Here is an 18,342-nt window from a genome sequence, read left to right as displayed (position 1 = left end):
ATACAACTATAGCCATATCTTCTTCTTAACTACTAGATATTCATCTCATAACTATCATCTTTAGTGCTTGAAGGAATGTGAGTGAGTAAGTAAATGAAAGGTAGCCGCAATATTGCCATTTGTAATTGATTTTTCTTTGACGTAATTGATTTTCATCAACCATCTTTCACCACACACACACACATACACATACATCGTTCTTTCTTTCTTTCTTTCTTCTCGAAACCAACTACTACCTACCTTCCAAATTCGATTTGATCTTATAGATAATGAAATTATATTTAATAGAACGACCAAGAACATTCATAGTCACTACAGCTACTCATGCACTTATTATACGACATCCTTCACCTTCTTATAAACATTATACTTTAAAAGGACTTGTTAGTGGACATGGTAAATCAAAAGATTCAAATAATAAAGATAATAATGTATTAGTGGAATTTGTTCGTAAAGAATATCTTGATTTGAGTTCATATCGAGATATTACTCCTAAGAACAACAATAAATTATTAGGTTTATTAGGATTATTAAATGTTAAAGGGAAAATATTTATTGGATTTATAACAAGGGATGAATTAATTGCTTCTGCTACTATAAATGATAAAATTTATAGAATTACAAATACTGAATTTTATTGTTTAAATAATGATGAATATGATTATTTATTGGAAAAAGAATTTGAAAAATTAAGTCATCAAGAACGTGAAAGATTAAGATATCCTGCTGCTTCAGTACAAAGATTATTATCAAGTGGAGGTTTTTATTATTCTAAAACTTTTGATATGTCTTCAAATATTCAAGAAAGAGGTGGTAATAGTGGTAGTACGACTAGTAATAGCACTACTACTAATTCTGCTAATACTACTAGCACTGCTAATAATTATAATCATTCAAATGAAGCTGAATTTAAATTAATTGCTGATTCTGATTATTTTAAAAGATTTATGTGGAATGGATTTATGAGTGAACAATTGATTGAATCAAGAAATAGAATGTCAACTTCTGAACAAAAAATTATTGATAAATCTGGTCTATTAGTTATTGTTATAAGAGGTTATGCTAAAACTGTAAATACAATGATTGGAAATGATGAAGCTTTATTAACTTTAATTTCAAAACAAAGTTGTGCTAAAGAAGGTCCATTATTTGGTGATTGGGGAAGTGATGGAAATGGATTTGTTTCAAATTATTTGGAATCAGAAATCATCATTTATACTAAAAAATTCTGTCTTTCTTATGTTATATTAAGAGGTAATGTACCAATGTATTGGGAATTGGATAATACTTTTACTTCAAAGAATATTTTAGCTGCTAATGGTAGACATTTAACATTTCCAAGATCTTTTGAAGCTTCTCAAGAATCATTTACTAGACATATCGAAAGATTAGCCACTCAATATGGTGATATTCATATTCTTAATGCATTATCTGACAAATCCTACAAAGGAGTGTTGAATTCTGCATTTGAAGAACAAATTAAATATTATATGAAACATAAAGAATCTGAAGATAGTGGATTCAAATTATTATACAATCATGTTCCAATTACTGCTTCAAGAGTTAAAAAAATTGGATATTCAGGTCAAAATCCGTATGATATTGTATCATTATTTTCCAATTCAATAGTTAATTTTGGTGCTTTATTTTTTGATAATTCTTCAACTTCATTTATTGGGAAACAATTGGGAGTATTTAGAATCAATTCATTTGATAGTCTTAGTAAAGCTAATTTCTTATCAAAAGTAATTAGTCAAGAAGTTATACAATTGGCATTTAGAGATATTGGAGTTGATTTAGATAGAGATATTTTCATTAAACATGCAAAATTATGGGAAGAAAATGATATATGTATTTCAAAATTAACATTAAATTATGTTTCAACAAGTGATAAATTACATAAATCAAATAAAACTATCAAATCAGCATTAGTGAAATCAAATTTAACTAAAAAATATTTTGGTGGAGTTGTTGAATCAAAACCAAATGAAATTGCCATGTTAAAATTATTAGGTCGAATGCAAGATCAATCACCGGTTACTATATTTAATCCGCTTCATAATTATGTTAATAAAGAATTAAACAAACATGCTAAAGAATTCACTTCAAAGACAGATTTAACAGTATTTGCATCTACATTTAATGTCAATGGATCCGTTTATGAAGGAGATATCACGAAATGGATTTATCCACCTGAAGGAGGAAGTACAGGAGGTGGAGAGTATGATTTAATTTTCATTGGGTTACAAGAAATTGTTGAACTTAATGCTGGACAGATGGTTAATACTGATTTCCGTAATAAAACCCAATGGGAAAAGAAAATTCTTCATGAATTATTAAAACATGATAAATATATGGTTATGTGGAGTGGACAATTAGGTGGAGTTGCATTATTCTTTTTTGTTAAAGAATCCCAAGTTAAATATATTTCAAATGTTGAATGTTCATTTAAAAAAACTGGACTTGGAGGAGTTTCAGCAAATAAAGGTGCAATTGCTGTTAGTTTTAAATTTTCAGATACTGCCATGTGTTTTGTATCATCACATTTTGCTGCTGGATTAACCAATATTGAAGAAAGACATCATAATTATAAATCATTAATTAAAGGGATTCAATTTTCTAAAAATCGACGTATTCAAAATCATGATGCCATAATTTGGTTAGGAGATTTTAATTATAGAATTGATTTAACTAATGAACAAGTTAAACCATTAATTTTACAAAAAATGTATGGTAAAATCTTTGAATTTGATCAATTAAATCAACAAATGGCAAATGGTGAAAGTTTCCCATTCTTTTCAGAACAAGAGATTAATTTCCCACCAACTTATAAATTTGATAAAGGAACCAAAATTTATGATACTAGTGAAAAACAACGAATTCCAGCTTGGACAGATCGAATTTTATTTCTTTCAATGCAAAATTTAATTCAACCATTGAAATATAATAGTTGTCAAGATTTAATATTTTCAGATCATCGTCCAGTTTATGGAATTTTCAAAATAACTGTTAAAATTATTAATCAAACAATTAAAAAGAATTTATCTAATGAAATTTATGAAAATTATAAAGATAGTACTAATGGAATTTATGATATTTTAATTAAAGCTTATACTGATAAAGATTTAAATGATGAAAATTCAGGATTACCACCTCCAAGTTCCGATAAACAAAAATGGTGGTTAGAAGGTGGTAAACCTGCTAAAGTATCTATACCTGTACTTAATAATAATGATGATGATCCAACTACTTCTTCTTCTTCTTGTTCTGGTGGTGGTACTAATGGAAATTATTTAGTGATGAATCCATGGAGACCAATTAATCCATTTGAAAAAACCAACGAACCTGAATTCGTATCAAGGAAAGAATTAGAAGCTATTGATAAATAATAGATATATATATATGTATATATCTAGTTTTGATTTATGTATTTAAGAATGTACAATTCATCTTGATTATTCCTTTGATTCTTCTTTCGTCTCTACCGGATCTTCATTTGATTCTTCTTCCTTTGGTTCCTCTTCCTTGGATTCTTCTTTCTTATATTCCGTTGGTTCTTCTTTATCATCGACATCCTCATCTAGTTGTCCATCAACCTCGTGATCAATATTTAAACTTTCAGCTTCTTTTAAAATTGAATCTAATTTTGCTTCAAAAGCATCCAACATTTTTTCTAAATTTTCAGCTTGTTTTTCAGCTTCATTTAATTGTTTATAAGCATCAGCTATATTTCCCGGATTATCCTGTGTCATCTCTTCACGTGTTGTTATCAGTTTAAAGTGTTGATAAATTGATTGGCAATAATTTTCTTTGTATTTTTTTTTTTTTTCGTTACTCGTGTTGAACCTTTTTTTGGGTTACAACGAGAATTGCAAAATTTAAAATAAATAAATAAATACGAAATTTTTATTTTAATGAAAAATGGCAAAAAGCGTAAACTATACTATACTATACTATAATATACTATACAGACAAATGGACAAGTGGATAGATGGTTGGATATTTATTAGAATTAAATGTTTTTATTTTTATGTAAACCGTTCAAGATGGAAATTAAAGATAAGAAAGAAGCTTGGGAAACATCAGTATGAATACCAACACCCCATCTTGTAACTTTTTTATCAACTGAAACTTCAATATAAGTAGCAGCTCTAGCATTTGAATCCTCACCCAAAGAATGTTCATGATAATGTTTAACATCAATATCAATATTCAAATATTTAGAAAGGGCATTATTAAAAGCAGATAATTGACCATTACCTTCACCTTCAATTTTAACAATTTCACCATTAACATCCAATTCAGCTTGAATTTTCTTAATACCTTTACTTGGAGAAGAAATAGAATAATCAACTAATTTATAATATTGTTCTGGTGCTTCATCATCATAATCAATGAAATATTCTTGTTTAAATAATTCACATAATTCTTCATTAGTTAATTCTTGACCTTTAATTTCAGCTCTTGATTGAACAACTTTAGAAAATGCAATTTGTAAACCACGAGGTAAATCCAATTCTAAATTTCTTAAAATAACCCAAGCTGAACCACCTTTACCAGATTGTGAATTTACTCTAATGATAGCTTCATAAGTTCTTCCAATATCTTCTGGATCCAATGGTAAATAAGGTAATTGCCAATGAACTTCTTTCCCACCAGCTTTTTCCTTTTTCTTTTCATGACTTGCAAAACCTTTCTTAATTGCATCTTGATGAGATCCACTAAATGCACAAACAACAAGTGATCCACCATATGGAGCTCTTGCATGAACTGGGATCTTATTACATCTTTCAACAACATCAATAACTGAATTTATATCTGAAAAATCTAATTTTGGTGCAACTCCTTGAGTATATAAATTTAAAGCCAAAGTAACTAAATCAACATTACCAGTTCTTTCACCATTACCAAAAAGACAACCTTCAACTCTATCGGCACCAGCTAATTGACCCAATTCGGCAGCAGCAACACTACAACCTCTATCATTATGAGGATGTAAAGAAATACAAACTTTTTCCCTCTCAGTAATATGAGTAGCAAAATATTCAATTTGATCGGCATAAACATTTGGAGTGGCCATTTCAACAGTTGCAGGTAAATTGAAAATAATTGGTTTTGATTCACTTGGTTCCCAAGCTTGTTTAACTGCTTCACAAACTTCAACTGCATAATCCAAATCAGTATCTGAAAAAGTTTCTGGAGAAAATTCAAAATCCCAATCTGTACCAGCAGTTGAAGGATCATCTTTAGTTAAAGATCTAACTAATTTAGTACATTTAACAGCCAATTCTTTACTTTCTTCTTTTGAAAGTCCAAATACTATATTTCTAAAACAATCAGAAGTAGCAAGATAAATATGAACTGTGGCCTTTTTAGCACCTTTCAAAGATTCAACAGTTCTTGTAATTAATTCAGGACGACAAGGGGAAAGAACTTGAATTGAAACATCAGAAGGAGCAGTTTCAACAGCAAATCTAGTGAAATCAAAATCAATTTGAGAAGCTGATGGGAAAGCAACTTCAATTTCTTTAAATCCTATATCAACTAATTTTTTAAAATATTCTTTCTTTTCAGGAACTGACATTGGATCAGGTAATGATTGATTACCATCTCTTAAATCTGTGGATAACCATCTTGGTGGTTTATCTAATGATCTTGATGGCCATTGACGATTTGGTAAATTAACATTTGGAAATTTCTTATATTTCACTGATGGATCTTGTAACATTGGCATTTTGAAATAGTCGGAGTTGAGGGAACAAACAGGGGATCTTAAAATACAATGAAATCTGGTAAACTATACTAGGAAATGTAAAAAAAAAATAAATAAATAAATAAAAATCTAGGAAATTTGAATCAACTTTATATACCAAAAGGAAAAAGGTAAAAGGTAAAAATATGAGTCAAGGAAATTAAATTCAAATGAGTAATTTATGCATGGAGTTATTTCTGTTGAAAATTTTTTTTTTTTTTTTCATCCCTCTGTCTCCCCACACTAACCCATTGGTTTGGGTTTTGCTTTTTGTCATCATAAAATTTTCTTCGTTGATTGGGAGGAGAGATCACGCACCCCCCGGTACAGGAGCCAGTCAGTGTGAGTGCGTGTGCGTGTGTATGTATGCCTGTGTTTTACTTCCGGCCGTCATCGCCTTCGCTACCACCACCGCCACCGCCGCCACGGGAGAAATGAAAAATTTCGCCGTCCTCTTTAAAAAAAATAAGATAAAATATTCTTTACCTGTTGGTAGTGAATGATTAATCTTGTTGTATGTAAGAAACACAAAGTTATACGATCAACCCGAAATCTTTCTATTTTGAATCCCCCAGTTATGGAATTTTCTATAAATCGGTTATTATCGGCATATTATTTTAAGGGGGTTTATTCTACTGAAGAAACTCCTCTACTCATACTACGGCATTTGATGAATTTTCTTTTTAGGACGAACGGAGTGACAAATCAACAGACCATCAGACCAATAATTCTTTGTATTCTTCCATAGTTGTCATTACATCATTTGCTACATTTCTTCTCTACTCTAATCTTATTGTAGTTTAATTTTAAATCACTTGATGGTGTTTTACTCGAAGCAAAGCGGAAATATACCACACATTACATCTCAAGATTTATGATCTAAGCCAAGACGATAATATAAACTAACGCAATTCTTTTTGCAATCATAATTTCACCTTTCATTTATTGTGACACACGGCTAAAGTAAAGTTATCGTCTACATCTCTAATGAATTATCATTAATTTATATTAAATAATGGAATAATAATAAAAAAGGATATAAAGACAAAATTAAAACTGAATAAAATTAATACTAACAATAACAAATAATAATAATAATAAAAAGGAGTTATCAATAATGATATATATATAAAAATAACCAACTTTAAGGACAATATAAGTTATTTAGAGTCTTGTTTTGAAACGTCTTTCACTCTTTAACTTTCTTTTTATTTTTTGGATTCACAATTGACCTAATGATAAGAATACTAAAACTCTTCCCACACACACACATACAATGAACAAGAATACCTTCAATGGCAAATTGGTCATGACTAACGAGAACCGAAATAACCACCCAAAACAGCAGCTAAGATGATAGCAATAAGAAGACAAATACCCAAACACCATAATTTCTTCTTTCTGGCAGATTTTGCACTTTTAACTGCTTTATTGGTATGTCCAACCCCTTGTTCAATATCATGTTGAGCAGCAGCAACTTGTTCTTCAATTTGTTGAATTGGTTGATCTTGTTCAATGACTAATTCTTCCATATCATGGAACAATTGAGTCAATTCAGCCATGGTTTTTTCCAATTTCAATAATTCACGATGTCTAACTTGAACTTCATTCAATACAGATCTAGCTTCACCTCTTCTATTTGATTGCATTAAAGCTTGTTGGAAATATTGTTGAGAACCATCTTCTACAACAGCTTTAATTTCTTCTTCAGTAGCATCAGGTTTTATTATTTGATATTGTCTAGCAGCTTGATCTTTTGTTTGTTCTTTATTTTTAGCTTCAATTAATCTATAATCTTGAATCAAATCCAAAAATCTTTTTCTACAAGTTTCAGCTTGATCCACTTTGGTTTGATCCTTTGAATGAACAGCTTGGGTTTGAACATTCTTAATTCTATTTTTCAAATCCAATTGTAAAGATTGAGCTTCGTTAACTAAATTTTCAATTTGTTTTGAATCATATTCAGTATCTTCATCGTTTAAATCTAAACCATGCAAGAAATTTCTTTGTTTATTATCAATAAGATTGATTATGTTGGAGTAGTTATCTAATTGTGAATTAATATCTTGAATTTCATTCATGAATTGAACAAAATCGTCTTCATTAGATGAGGAGTATTGTTTATTACTATAATCATTCAATTCATAAGAATTGTTTTGATATTGATTAGCATTCTGATACGGATTACTCATGATGGATGACAATGACAATGACAGTGACGATGACGATGGATGTGATGGAGGATGAGGATTAAATATATATGGATGTAGTTATGCACAATAACAACAGATGATGATTCAAGGTTAAATAAACAGTATCAATCCTTATCCAAGTAGATGAAATGGTAATATGGATTGTAAGAATTTATGGTGAAAGTTTTTTTTTTTTCGTTGTAAATTTTTTTTAAGGCACTGTTGTTTTGTTTTGTTTGTGTGTGTGAGAAAGAGAGAGAATGAGACGAACAATTTTATTTAGTGCGTGCTTATGTAATCAGTGGTGGTTGTCTGTTTACAATCAATAGACAATGATGATTATAGTGGAATGTTTGTGACTATGGATCAGCAACATTTCAAAACAGATGAATACTCATTTCATCAAATGGAATGGCTATCAAAGAGAGAAAGAGAGAGAGACAGACAGATATCGGACAAGTGTCTGTAGAGTAATTGTCTTGCGATGTCCAATGATCATTTCTTTTTTTTTCCTTTAAAGACTTTATTACCGAATTAGCCAATTTTTTTTTTATTTTGTATTTAGACAGAGGCGGTGATTGATTGATTGATTGATTGATTGAGCAACATAAGAGATGAAAAATTCCTAACCAAATTTATTTTTTGTTAGTTTTTCATTATTGGCTACTCGTATGAGACATGGGAAATGACCTTGTTTGTTGTTGTTGTTACTGCTTTGTGGCTCCTACGTTGTCATCTTTCATAGCCCCTTCTTCTTCTTCTTCTTACTCTTTGGCCGATTCAAATGAAATTGAATGCAGAGAAAATTATACGAAAGCTAAACAAATATAAAACGAACTCTAGGAAATAAACGAACAATGCTATTTATAGATCCAGCTACTCCTCCTCTCTCACTTGTTTTGATCACGTGGATGTTACATTGTAATCCAACAACGATTATGATATATCCCTTTCATCTTGTTAGCGTGTGTGTGTATGTGTAAGTGTTTCATTACGTCTCCGTCTGACATTCACTCGATGTTGCGCCTGTCCTCGCCTCGCCCTCCCCTTTCTGTCCCCTTGTTTCTAATTTTAATCCCATTTCTGATCTGAGATCTAAACACAACAAGACAACCAAACAGAAGAGAAAAAAAAAATTATACACGAAATCTAAAACCAACTCTTTTTTTTTACAACACTTTTACAACAGGGTTCGTGTTTTTTTTTTCAAATATCATCACCATGAAACAACCTACTTCGTTCACACCATCAAAACATCAAGCTGCTGGTCATGATGGATGTTTAATTTCCGATTCATTGTTTATTAAATCTACAAATCAACAAGAAATTGATTTTTATGCTCAAACTCAACTGAAAGATCAGCTTAAAGATGACGAGTCTCCATTAGGTTCATTATTATCTCATTGGATGCCTACTTACATGGGTACTTTAACCCAAGGTGACATCACCAAACAGGACAACCAATTAACTGACACTATCGCAAAGGACGAAGTATCCAAATCAGATAAACAATACATTGTTCTTCTGAATTCATATCATGGATTCAACCATCCAAGTATATTAGATATCAAATTAGGTTCCAAACTAACTGATGATGAAGTAACACCAAAGGAGAAAATTGAAAGATTACAAAAAGTTAGTGATTCAACAACAAGTGGAAGTTTATCATTTAGAATTTGTGGGATGAAAGTTTATAATGGTAGTTCCATTGATAAACCTAAAGTTGAATTATATGAAAATATGAATGATAGTTCAATATCCATTAATATTAATGATGAATCTCAGCATAAATATCTTGAATTCAATAAATTCTATGGCAGGTCATTAACTAAAGATAATATTAAAGATGGTCTTGGATTATTTTTCAATAATCATTTACCTAAAGTAATTGAAAAAAGATTATTAATTAATTTTCATAAAAGATTACAATTGTTGTACAATTGTCTTTTAGATTATGAAATTAGAATCTTTTCTGGATCTTTGTTGTTTATCTATGAATCAGATTTATCAAAATGGGAAAAAGTAACTGACGATAATTATGAATTATTTGATCCTTTAGTTAGAGAGTTTGACGACGACGACGACGACGATGATGATGATGAGGACGAAGAAGTGGACAAAGACAATGATTCTTTTACTCCTTTAAGTTCATTGAATTTTATTGATTTTGCGCATGCAAAATATGTTCCTGGAAAAGGTCATGATGAAAATGTTATTCAAGGTATTGAGAATTTGATTGACATTTTTGAATCTTTAATCAAAGAGCATACTAATTAATGATTTTTAATGAGTTTTTATTTATTTATAAAAAAAAAGCCTTAGACTTTCTTTAAACTATATATATTTTAGTAGTTGTAATACATTTATTATTATTCTTTTTACAATAATTTAGTGATTTTACCAATAGCAATAGTAGTACCTTGATCTCTTAAAGTAAATCTACCCAATTGTGGATAATCTTTATAAGTTTCAGCACAAACCAATTCACCAACTTCTAAAATGGCAATAATCTTCATACCCTTCTTAGCAAATGCAGGTGGTTTCTTGGATTTTCTATTAGTACCTTTTTCTAATTTATGTTTCAATTCAACAAATTTAACTTCTTCAATAGCTGTATGTAAATGCATAACACATGAAAAACCATTTGATAAAATAGATTTTAATTCAACAATAGCAATTTGTGCTTCAAATCTAGTAACTGTTTAACAGGATTCTTTGGTGATGTTAAAACATAACCTGGTTGTAAATCTTCTTCTTCAATACCTTTAATTTTCAATCTTACTTGTTCCCCACTAAATGCAGTATCACATTCTTGTTCAGTTTCATTATAAATAGTTAAAACTTCAATTGGAGTCTTGTTAGGCATCATAACCAAATTAGTACCTTTTTTAACATGACGCAGATTCAATCTTACTTTCAACATCAGTACCCAAATCCTTCATCTTACCACTAACTGGCATCATGAATGGACCATTGATTTTACGATGCATAGTATCCATGTTATCCAAGTATTCCAATAAAAGATGGACCAGTGTACCATGGACAATCTTTTGGATCAACTCTATCCTTCAAACCAGCACCAGTGTAACCAGAAACTGGCATGTTAATAATATCATCTTTGTTGTAACCAATACCTTTCAAGAACATACCCAATTTAGTAGTACATTCTTGGTATCTTTCTTGAGACCAGTTAACAGTTGGATCATCCATCTTGTTAACAACAACAATAATCTTGTTAACACCTTGAGTCTTGGCCAATAAAGCGTGTTCTCTAGTTTGACCACCTTTTTCGAAACCAGTTTCGTATTCACCTTTTCTTGCAGAAATAACCAAAATACCAACATCTGCTTGAGAAGCACCACCAATCATTTCAGAAACATACATTTTATGACCTGGAGCATCCAAAATGGTGTATCTTCTTTTATCAGTTTCAAAATAAGCTTTACCAACTTCAATGGTTTTACCATCATTTCTTTCTTCTTTGTTAGTATCCATAACCCAAGATAAATACCAACCTTGTCTACCTGCATCTTTAGCTTCTCTTTCATATTTTTCAACAGTACGTTTATCAACAGATCCAGTCAAATATAAAATATTACCACCCATGGTAGATTTACCAGCATCAACATGACCCATGAAAATAATAGAAACGTGATCTTTACCTCCAAACATATCATTAACAACTTCTTCATCAATTTCATCTTCTTGTTCTTTGACAATAGCATCAGCAGTAGCTACAGAAGTAGATGCGGAGATTGGAGTAGAATCCTTTTTAGCTGGAGTTGATTCTTTCTTAGCGACGGGAGTAGGTGTGCTGGATTCCTTTTTAGTTTCAACTGGTTTAACTTCTTCCTTGGCTTCAACTGGTTTAGATTCTTCTTTAGCCTCTTCTTCCTTAGCAGGAGCAGCAGCTGGAGCTGGTGAAGCTTCTTTAGATTGTGGCTTAGCAGTATCAACTTTCTTAGTAGCATTAGCTAATTTAATACCTGAAGAACTGGCCAATTTAAGGGTCTTCTTAACTGGAGCTTTGTTCAAAGAAGCTTGTTGTTCAGCCTTTTGTTTTTGGAAATCAGCTAATGACATACCTTGAGATTGTTGAGGTTGTTGTTGTTGTTGTGGGTTATATTGTTGGTATCCACCATATTGTTGATTTTGATTATATCCACCATATTGTTGGTTGTAACCACCTCTGTTATTATAGTTTTGTTGGTAACCACCTCTGTTTTGTTGGTAACCGCCTCTGTTGTTATAATTTTGTTGGTAACCACCTCTGTTGTTGTAATTTGGTTGATAACCTCCTTGGTATTGGTTATAGTTTTGTTGATAACCTCCTTGATATTGATTATAGTTTTGTTGGTATCCACCAGTAGGAACAAAAGATTGAGCTTGGTTTGGATTGAAAGCATTTTGTTGTCCTTGTTGTTGTTGTTGCTTTTGATCTTCACCTAATGAAGCATTAGCCAAGTTGTTGGCCAATTGGTCTGGATTGTTTTGTTGGTCAGACATATTCTTTGGTTTTATCTCTTGATCAATAAATGGGAATCTATTCAAAAAGAAAATAATTTATATATTTCTATATCTGTTCACTTTTTTTTTCTTTGCTTCTTCTCATTTCATTCCATGCCCATTGCTAAATTGAAAAATTTTTTTTTGTCTTCGTTTTAAAATTTACAAACACGAATCACGTGACCCATCTGAGGATAAGAATTGGAGAGGGGAGGGAAAAGTCAGAAATTGAGTAGTCATTATCGACCTGTTTGGAAATATTTTTATAATATACTCTCAATAAGTTTAAATAGACTTCTATTCAAGTGGGATATTGTTTCTGAGTAGGAAATATACATTGGCTGACATGGTGGTTGATCTATGTGCGACAGTAGAAGCCTGTTTCTACGTCTGTGTAATACCATTTTATTGGCCTAAACTAGTGTAATATAGAGAATGATATTTATTTCTTGAAGAACTTCATAATGGGTTTAGCAGATTAAAAGTGTGCAATCACATTAAACCATTGAATCCTCCCCTCAATTTCCCAAAACGGTCAATTCTTCTTAGCAACAGTAACATTCTAATTGACTATAAGTTGTAGATATGAACAAATTAACTCACTAATCACTTTACTACTCTTCTTATCACTTTACTACTGAGTTCTTGTTTCCTATATTTATCACAAGGTCGTGTGCCAATCACTAATATTTTGAAACGTAATTACACACCACTCCATTCTATACTGGTTATCAGTTGTACATTGTGTTTGCCTCCCCTCCATTTGCGTTACGTAAGTTTCTTACCTCAAACCGAGTCAGGCAATCGAACACACAAAACACACACATACACACCGAACAAATGAACGAAGGAACAAAAACGAAACCAAGCAAAAAAATCAAAAAAAAAAAAAAAATCAGTCGGCCTTTCGACGACCAAATTGAGGTCGACGTCGAGGTGGACGACGAAACCCACCCCACTCCGCTTCGCTCTCTCTCCCCACGTAGAGTGAGTCCACATTCTCAACACAATTTTCTTTTCTCTCTCACCCCCTTTCTTTTCTCTTTTATTATTACTAAATTAGGTACCAATTGTGATAGACAAGGCTGACTTTCCTCATCCATTACTATAGTCTTACGATCATTAGTTCCACTCTCAAAAAGATGCCATTTTTTAGCGATCACGCATATACATCAATTACAATCAAGATCAATCAATTAGCTGATCCAAATAGGAATGATGAAATTGACGATTCAATCGAATTATATCTTTCTGATTTAATTGAATTGATCAAAATTCAACATAATCCTGGTGCAGTTGAAGCTGCTCGAGCAATTAGAAAGAAAATTAAATACGGAGATACTAAATATGTTCAATTGAGAGCATTAAAGATTTTAGAATTATTAGTATTGAATGGTGGACCTTCAATTGGACCTATAATTGCTCGTGATGATAAATTATTAGATGTTTTGAAAGGTATAATTACGGGCAATGGTAGAACTGGAGATGGTGTTCCATACGATAAAAGAGTACAAAAAAGAGTTGTCAATATGGCAATTGGTTGGAAAACTGAATTGGAAGATTTGGATGGTTATAAATACATGCAAGGTTTATACAGAAATATACCTAAATCGAAGAGAGGTTCAAATCATCCGTCACGTCGTAATCGTGGAAATGATGATTTTGAAGATGATGATTTCAATGATGAAGAACCATCTGATCCATATGGAGATCAAGATAATTATAATGGGAATAGGTTGCGTAGTGATTCAAATTCTCCTCCAAACAGAAGAAGCCCTCCACCACCTCGACCAAAATCCAGATCACCATATGTGGGTAAGAATGAAAATAAAGACGACAAGAAGAATAAAAAGAAGAAAAAGAAGAAGAAGGGTGTCATTTATGCTGATGAAGAATTTGAAATCCCACAAATTAATTACAAGGTTGAGGCACCAAAGATAAGAGAACTAATAGCTAATTGTTATACTCATACAACCACTTTAAATAACTTGTTGTTACAATTACCTGCTGATGAATCACCATTGGATAATGACAAAGTTTTGGAAGAGTTTGCCAAGTGTAAGAAGATTAGAAGAAAAGTTTTGAATTATTTACAATATGTTGGTGCTGGTATTGCCAGTGAGAAATCATCTGAAGTTGCCAAATTGGATGAAGAATTTTTGGGTAGTTTAATTGGAGCCAATGAACAATTAGTTGAAGCATTTAAGAAATTTGATTTCAAGGCAGGATACTCGAAAGAAAATCCTGCTCCTAATTATGACGAAGAAGAATCTGACAGTGGTGAAAGTTATTATACAACTGATAGTGAAGAAGATGAAGAAGAAGAAGAAGAAGAAGAAATTTCAGAAAGATTACAAAATACCAGAATACAACCAAAATCCCCACCTCCACCAAGACCTTCAAAACCTGCAGGATTATCAAATGCTTACTCATCAAGACCAAAACTTGACAAGGTAGAAACCAGTGATTCAATTGAGGGCGATCCATTTGGCGATAGAAATGCCGTGACCAACAATCATTCTGTTTATGATTAGCACCCCTCCATACCTCTTATTAATATTTTTGTTTAATTGTCTATCTTGTGTATTATCTATAAATGTTTCTTATCAATATTTTTTGTTTTAATTGTATGAATTCCACTTAAACTATAATATGCAGCCCCGCCAAATACAGCAATAGCCCCAATCATTTTCTGACTTGACATTGAATTTCCATACCATACCACACTCAATATCAAACTTATGAATTTTCTAACCAACAATACCACCGTGACAGTTAATGCACTAGTGTTTCCAGCCAACATATTAACACCTTTACTGCATAAATATTGAGTCGACACATTCATCAATAAGTTGAATACTTGTTTAGGAATAGAAATCAACCCAAAATTTAAAGGTTCACTATTCCATACAATTTTAATTTCTTTATAAATTGTAGAAGATACAAATAAAAATAAAGGTAATCCTAGAAAATGATTATAAAATAAACTTTCCTGCCATTGATTACCATAAGTTTTATAAATTTGTTCACCATATAATCCCATAAATGCAGATATTATACAAGCGATGAATAGAATGAAAATTCCAAATAAAAATTTTGAATTAAATTCAACCAAATTTGATTTATCTTCAGGTAATGTTGCTTTAATAGTACCTAAAGTAATAATAATTGAAGATATAATTTGATGCTTATTATATTTTTTATTTCCAAATAAATAACCAACAATCATAGTAACAACCGTACCACTTGATCTAAAAATTATATGTGTTGGAATGCTTATATCGTATTGCCAAACAAGATTATTTAATAATGAAGTGATGAAATATAATGCAACTGGTAAAAACCATTTCTCAATAGGTACTTTTGGTTTAATGAATCCTTTTGAATTAATTGGAATTGAAAGTATGGTAGTGGTTAGAAATTGACAAAATGTGATTAATGTACCCAATGAATACTCCGAATCATTGTTTGATAACAAATTCTCTAATACAAACACATTAGTACAACATCCTCCAAAAACCTGAAGTAATATGTTTAACCATTCAGATATTGATATATAAGTTACCGCTTTCTTCATTAGTTATGGTTAATATCTGTATTTAAGATGTGTAATCGTGGGAATGAAGAAGAAGAAGCAGAAGAAGTTGATGATTCGTGTTTCTTGAAAAATTTCATGTCGTACATATATTTACTGTTGCGTATGCAGTCTGACATTTTTTTCAATATCCTGCATATTGGCCACAAGGATTTAATCAGGGGGAGAGTAGGAAAAGGAGGAGAGGGATTACATAAACAACAAGAATTACAACCACGGTAGTAAATAAATCGACAGATTAATTTTTTACAACCAACCAACCAACCAACCAACCATCATTATCACGATCCTTTGTTTGATATTGTCTCTTTTATTGCATTATTAATTAATCATTCATTTAAATGCCAAATACTACAACCACACCCAGTAATGGTACCGGTTATCAACATTGGAAGAATAAAACGTCATCAAGCAAATACAAAGAATACCAACCAAGATTTACTCCTACAGTACAAATCCCAGCAATTGAATGTTTCCAGTTAGATTATATATTAAATGAGGTATTTCCCAAAGAAAGTCAACAAGTTTCATCTGATTTATTAACAGTAGCTTCAAATTATCAAAACGATTTACGACAGGATATAAAATATAATTTACTGATTGAACAAAAAATTCAATTTAGAAATATTCAAATTGCTAAAAATGCAAGCAATTTAAATAAAATCTTTTTAAATAAAAAGAAAAAATTGACTAAATGTTTAATGAATTCAAAAAATGATCAAATTGATTCTCGAATAAATGAAGTTGAAGTTAATCAACTATTGAAAAATACCATTGAAGTGAGTTCTAAAGTTAAAAATTTGATGGAAAGGTTGACTAAATTAGATAAGAAATTAAGAGGACACGATAAGGACACATTAGTTGCAACCAATAGAAAGGTTTATCCTAATCTATACAAATTGATGAATAAGAACGAATCTGGGGATAAGGGGAAAGCACTGGATGATGATGATGATGATGATGTCGAAGAAGAAGAAGAAGTTGTTGTTGTTCCAAATGAAAATTATTTTGATTCAAATCATGATGATACAGTGATTCTGAATAACCAAAATGAATCATATAATAATAGTCCTCGAGAAACATCGATTTCACTACCTGCAGATTCACCTACTACTCCTGTTACAGAATTGATCCTGACGCCACAGCTGTTGCCATCTCCAATACAAGAAAGTCTCGCCACACCCGAGGAAAGTCAAGAACAACCGGTTGAAAATAGTACTAATGAAACCGAAGAAGTGAGTATTCAGGATTTGGATCCTGATCAATTTGAGTCATTTATGAATTCTAGTATTGCTAGATACAGAAATGTGCAGAATAAGAAACACCTGGAGGCATTGAAAAAGACCATTCCAGGTATTAGTAATTCTGCCAGCTATCAACAACCTTCAAACCCGTTGACATTGTTATATTCCCAACTTATCTCAAATCCAAAGTATATCGATTCGCAAAGAAACGGTCAATTCCCATTCTCAAATATCGTCACTATTAAGTCAACTGCAACTACAGAGCTGACGCAACAGGACTCCCATTTTAAGAAACTTAGAATTAATGGAGATCCTATTACATCAGAATCATTACGTCGAAAAAAGGAAAAATGCAAGTGTACGCCTTCCAATGGGGAGTCCAATTCCTCTATTCGCTCAGCAGAAGATCTATTGGCGAATTTACATATAGGTGATCATGATAATGAAGGAGAAGAAGTTTGGACAAGTTCTGAGTTTAATACTGATGACGATACAATTGATGATTTGCTTTCATCTGATTCGTCAGACCTGGATTCATCAACCGATGGGTTCTCACACATATCATCGACAAACCAATACTATTATAATCTAAAATCTGACTTGAAACAAAAGAAAAAGGAAAGGCTTTCTTATAAGAGAAAGAATAAACGTCGGAAATCAATTAATAGGCTGCCAAAAGAACTATCACCTACACCAAAACATATCCCAAGTCATCGAATTTTAAAACCAAAGAAATCCATATTGAAAACAAACTCAAATAGTTCTAAACGATTTACAAGAGAGAATTCTCCATTTAGAAGAGCAGATTTTGTTACTGAACGATTAGATGATAAATTATCTGAGGAAGTGAGTGCCTTATCACAGGTGAATAATGCATATGGATCAAAAACTAATAATACTATTACGAGTTTTACTGCTCAAGGTACTATTCTTCCATTGAAAGAAGATTCACCTGAAGAATATAATGCTATTCCAGAGAATCAAGATGAAGAAAATCCACGAAAGGTAAGTTCTATATCATTGCTTAAATCATACGTACAATGATTGAATATA

The 18,342-nt window shown here is 31.4% G+C and overlaps 8 protein-coding genes across 8 annotated transcripts; 4 read left to right on the top strand and 4 right to left on the bottom strand. All coding sequences in view use genetic code 12, as the record gives it.

The window, feature by feature from the left end:
• Positions 1-269: 269 nt before the first annotated feature.
• Positions 270-3,389, top strand: INP51 (phosphoinositide 5-phosphatase; the record flags this gene model as incomplete). The annotated part of the gene is made up of 1 exon (XM_002547656.1): positions 270-3,389. The coding sequence occupies one exon, from the start codon at positions 270-272 to the stop codon at positions 3,387-3,389; it is 3,120 nt and encodes a 1,039-aa protein (XP_002547702.1).
• A 623-nt stretch (positions 3,390-4,012) lies between these two features.
• LEU42 (Leu42p) lies at positions 4,013-5,734 on the bottom strand (the record flags this gene model as incomplete). The annotated part of the gene is made up of 1 exon (XM_002547655.1): positions 4,013-5,734. One exon carries the CDS (start codon positions 5,732-5,734, stop codon positions 4,013-4,015), a length of 1,722 nt encoding a protein of 573 aa, XP_002547701.1.
• Positions 5,735-7,065: 1,331 nt separating this feature from the next.
• On the bottom strand, positions 7,066-7,944 carry SSO2 (syntaxin; the record flags this gene model as incomplete). The annotated part of the gene is made up of 1 exon (XM_002547654.1): positions 7,066-7,944. One exon carries the CDS (start codon positions 7,942-7,944, stop codon positions 7,066-7,068), a length of 879 nt encoding a protein of 292 aa, XP_002547700.1.
• Positions 7,945-9,165: 1,221 nt separating this feature from the next.
• Positions 9,166-10,221, top strand: IPK2 (inositol polyphosphate multikinase; the record flags this gene model as incomplete). The annotated part of the gene is made up of 1 exon (XM_002547653.1): positions 9,166-10,221. The coding sequence occupies one exon, from the start codon at positions 9,166-9,168 to the stop codon at positions 10,219-10,221; it is 1,056 nt and encodes a 351-aa protein (XP_002547699.1).
• Positions 10,222-10,944: 723 nt separating this feature from the next.
• Positions 10,945-12,450, bottom strand: SUP35 (translation termination factor GTPase eRF3; the record flags this gene model as incomplete). Its single annotated transcript, XM_002547652.1, has 1 exon — positions 10,945-12,450. The coding sequence occupies one exon, from the start codon at positions 12,448-12,450 to the stop codon at positions 10,945-10,947; it is 1,506 nt and encodes a 501-aa protein (XP_002547698.1).
• Positions 12,451-13,592: 1,142 nt separating this feature from the next.
• CTRG_02004 (uncharacterized protein) lies at positions 13,593-14,984 on the top strand (the record flags this gene model as incomplete). Its single annotated transcript, XM_002547651.1, has 1 exon — positions 13,593-14,984. The coding sequence occupies one exon, from the start codon at positions 13,593-13,595 to the stop codon at positions 14,982-14,984; it is 1,392 nt and encodes a 463-aa protein (XP_002547697.1).
• Positions 14,985-15,040: 56 nt separating this feature from the next.
• Positions 15,041-16,027, bottom strand: YEA4 (Yea4p; the record flags this gene model as incomplete). Its single annotated transcript, XM_002547650.1, has 1 exon — positions 15,041-16,027. One exon carries the CDS (start codon positions 16,025-16,027, stop codon positions 15,041-15,043), a length of 987 nt encoding a protein of 328 aa, XP_002547696.1.
• Positions 16,028-16,386: 359 nt separating this feature from the next.
• On the top strand, positions 16,387-18,333 carry CTRG_02002 (uncharacterized protein; the record flags this gene model as incomplete). Its single annotated transcript, XM_002547649.1, has 1 exon — positions 16,387-18,333. The coding sequence occupies one exon, from the start codon at positions 16,387-16,389 to the stop codon at positions 18,331-18,333; it is 1,947 nt and encodes a 648-aa protein (XP_002547695.1).
• Between the last annotated feature and the right edge of the window lie 9 nt (positions 18,334-18,342).

The sequence above is a fragment of the Candida tropicalis genome (genome assembly GCF_000006335.3).
Source record: "Candida tropicalis MYA-3404 genomic scaffold supercont3.2, whole genome shotgun sequence".
Classification (NCBI taxonomy): domain Eukaryota; kingdom Fungi; phylum Ascomycota; class Pichiomycetes; order Serinales; family Debaryomycetaceae; genus Candida; species Candida tropicalis.
Note: the sequence above shows the minus strand (reverse complement) of the source record. Positions and strands in the feature narration are given on the sequence as shown.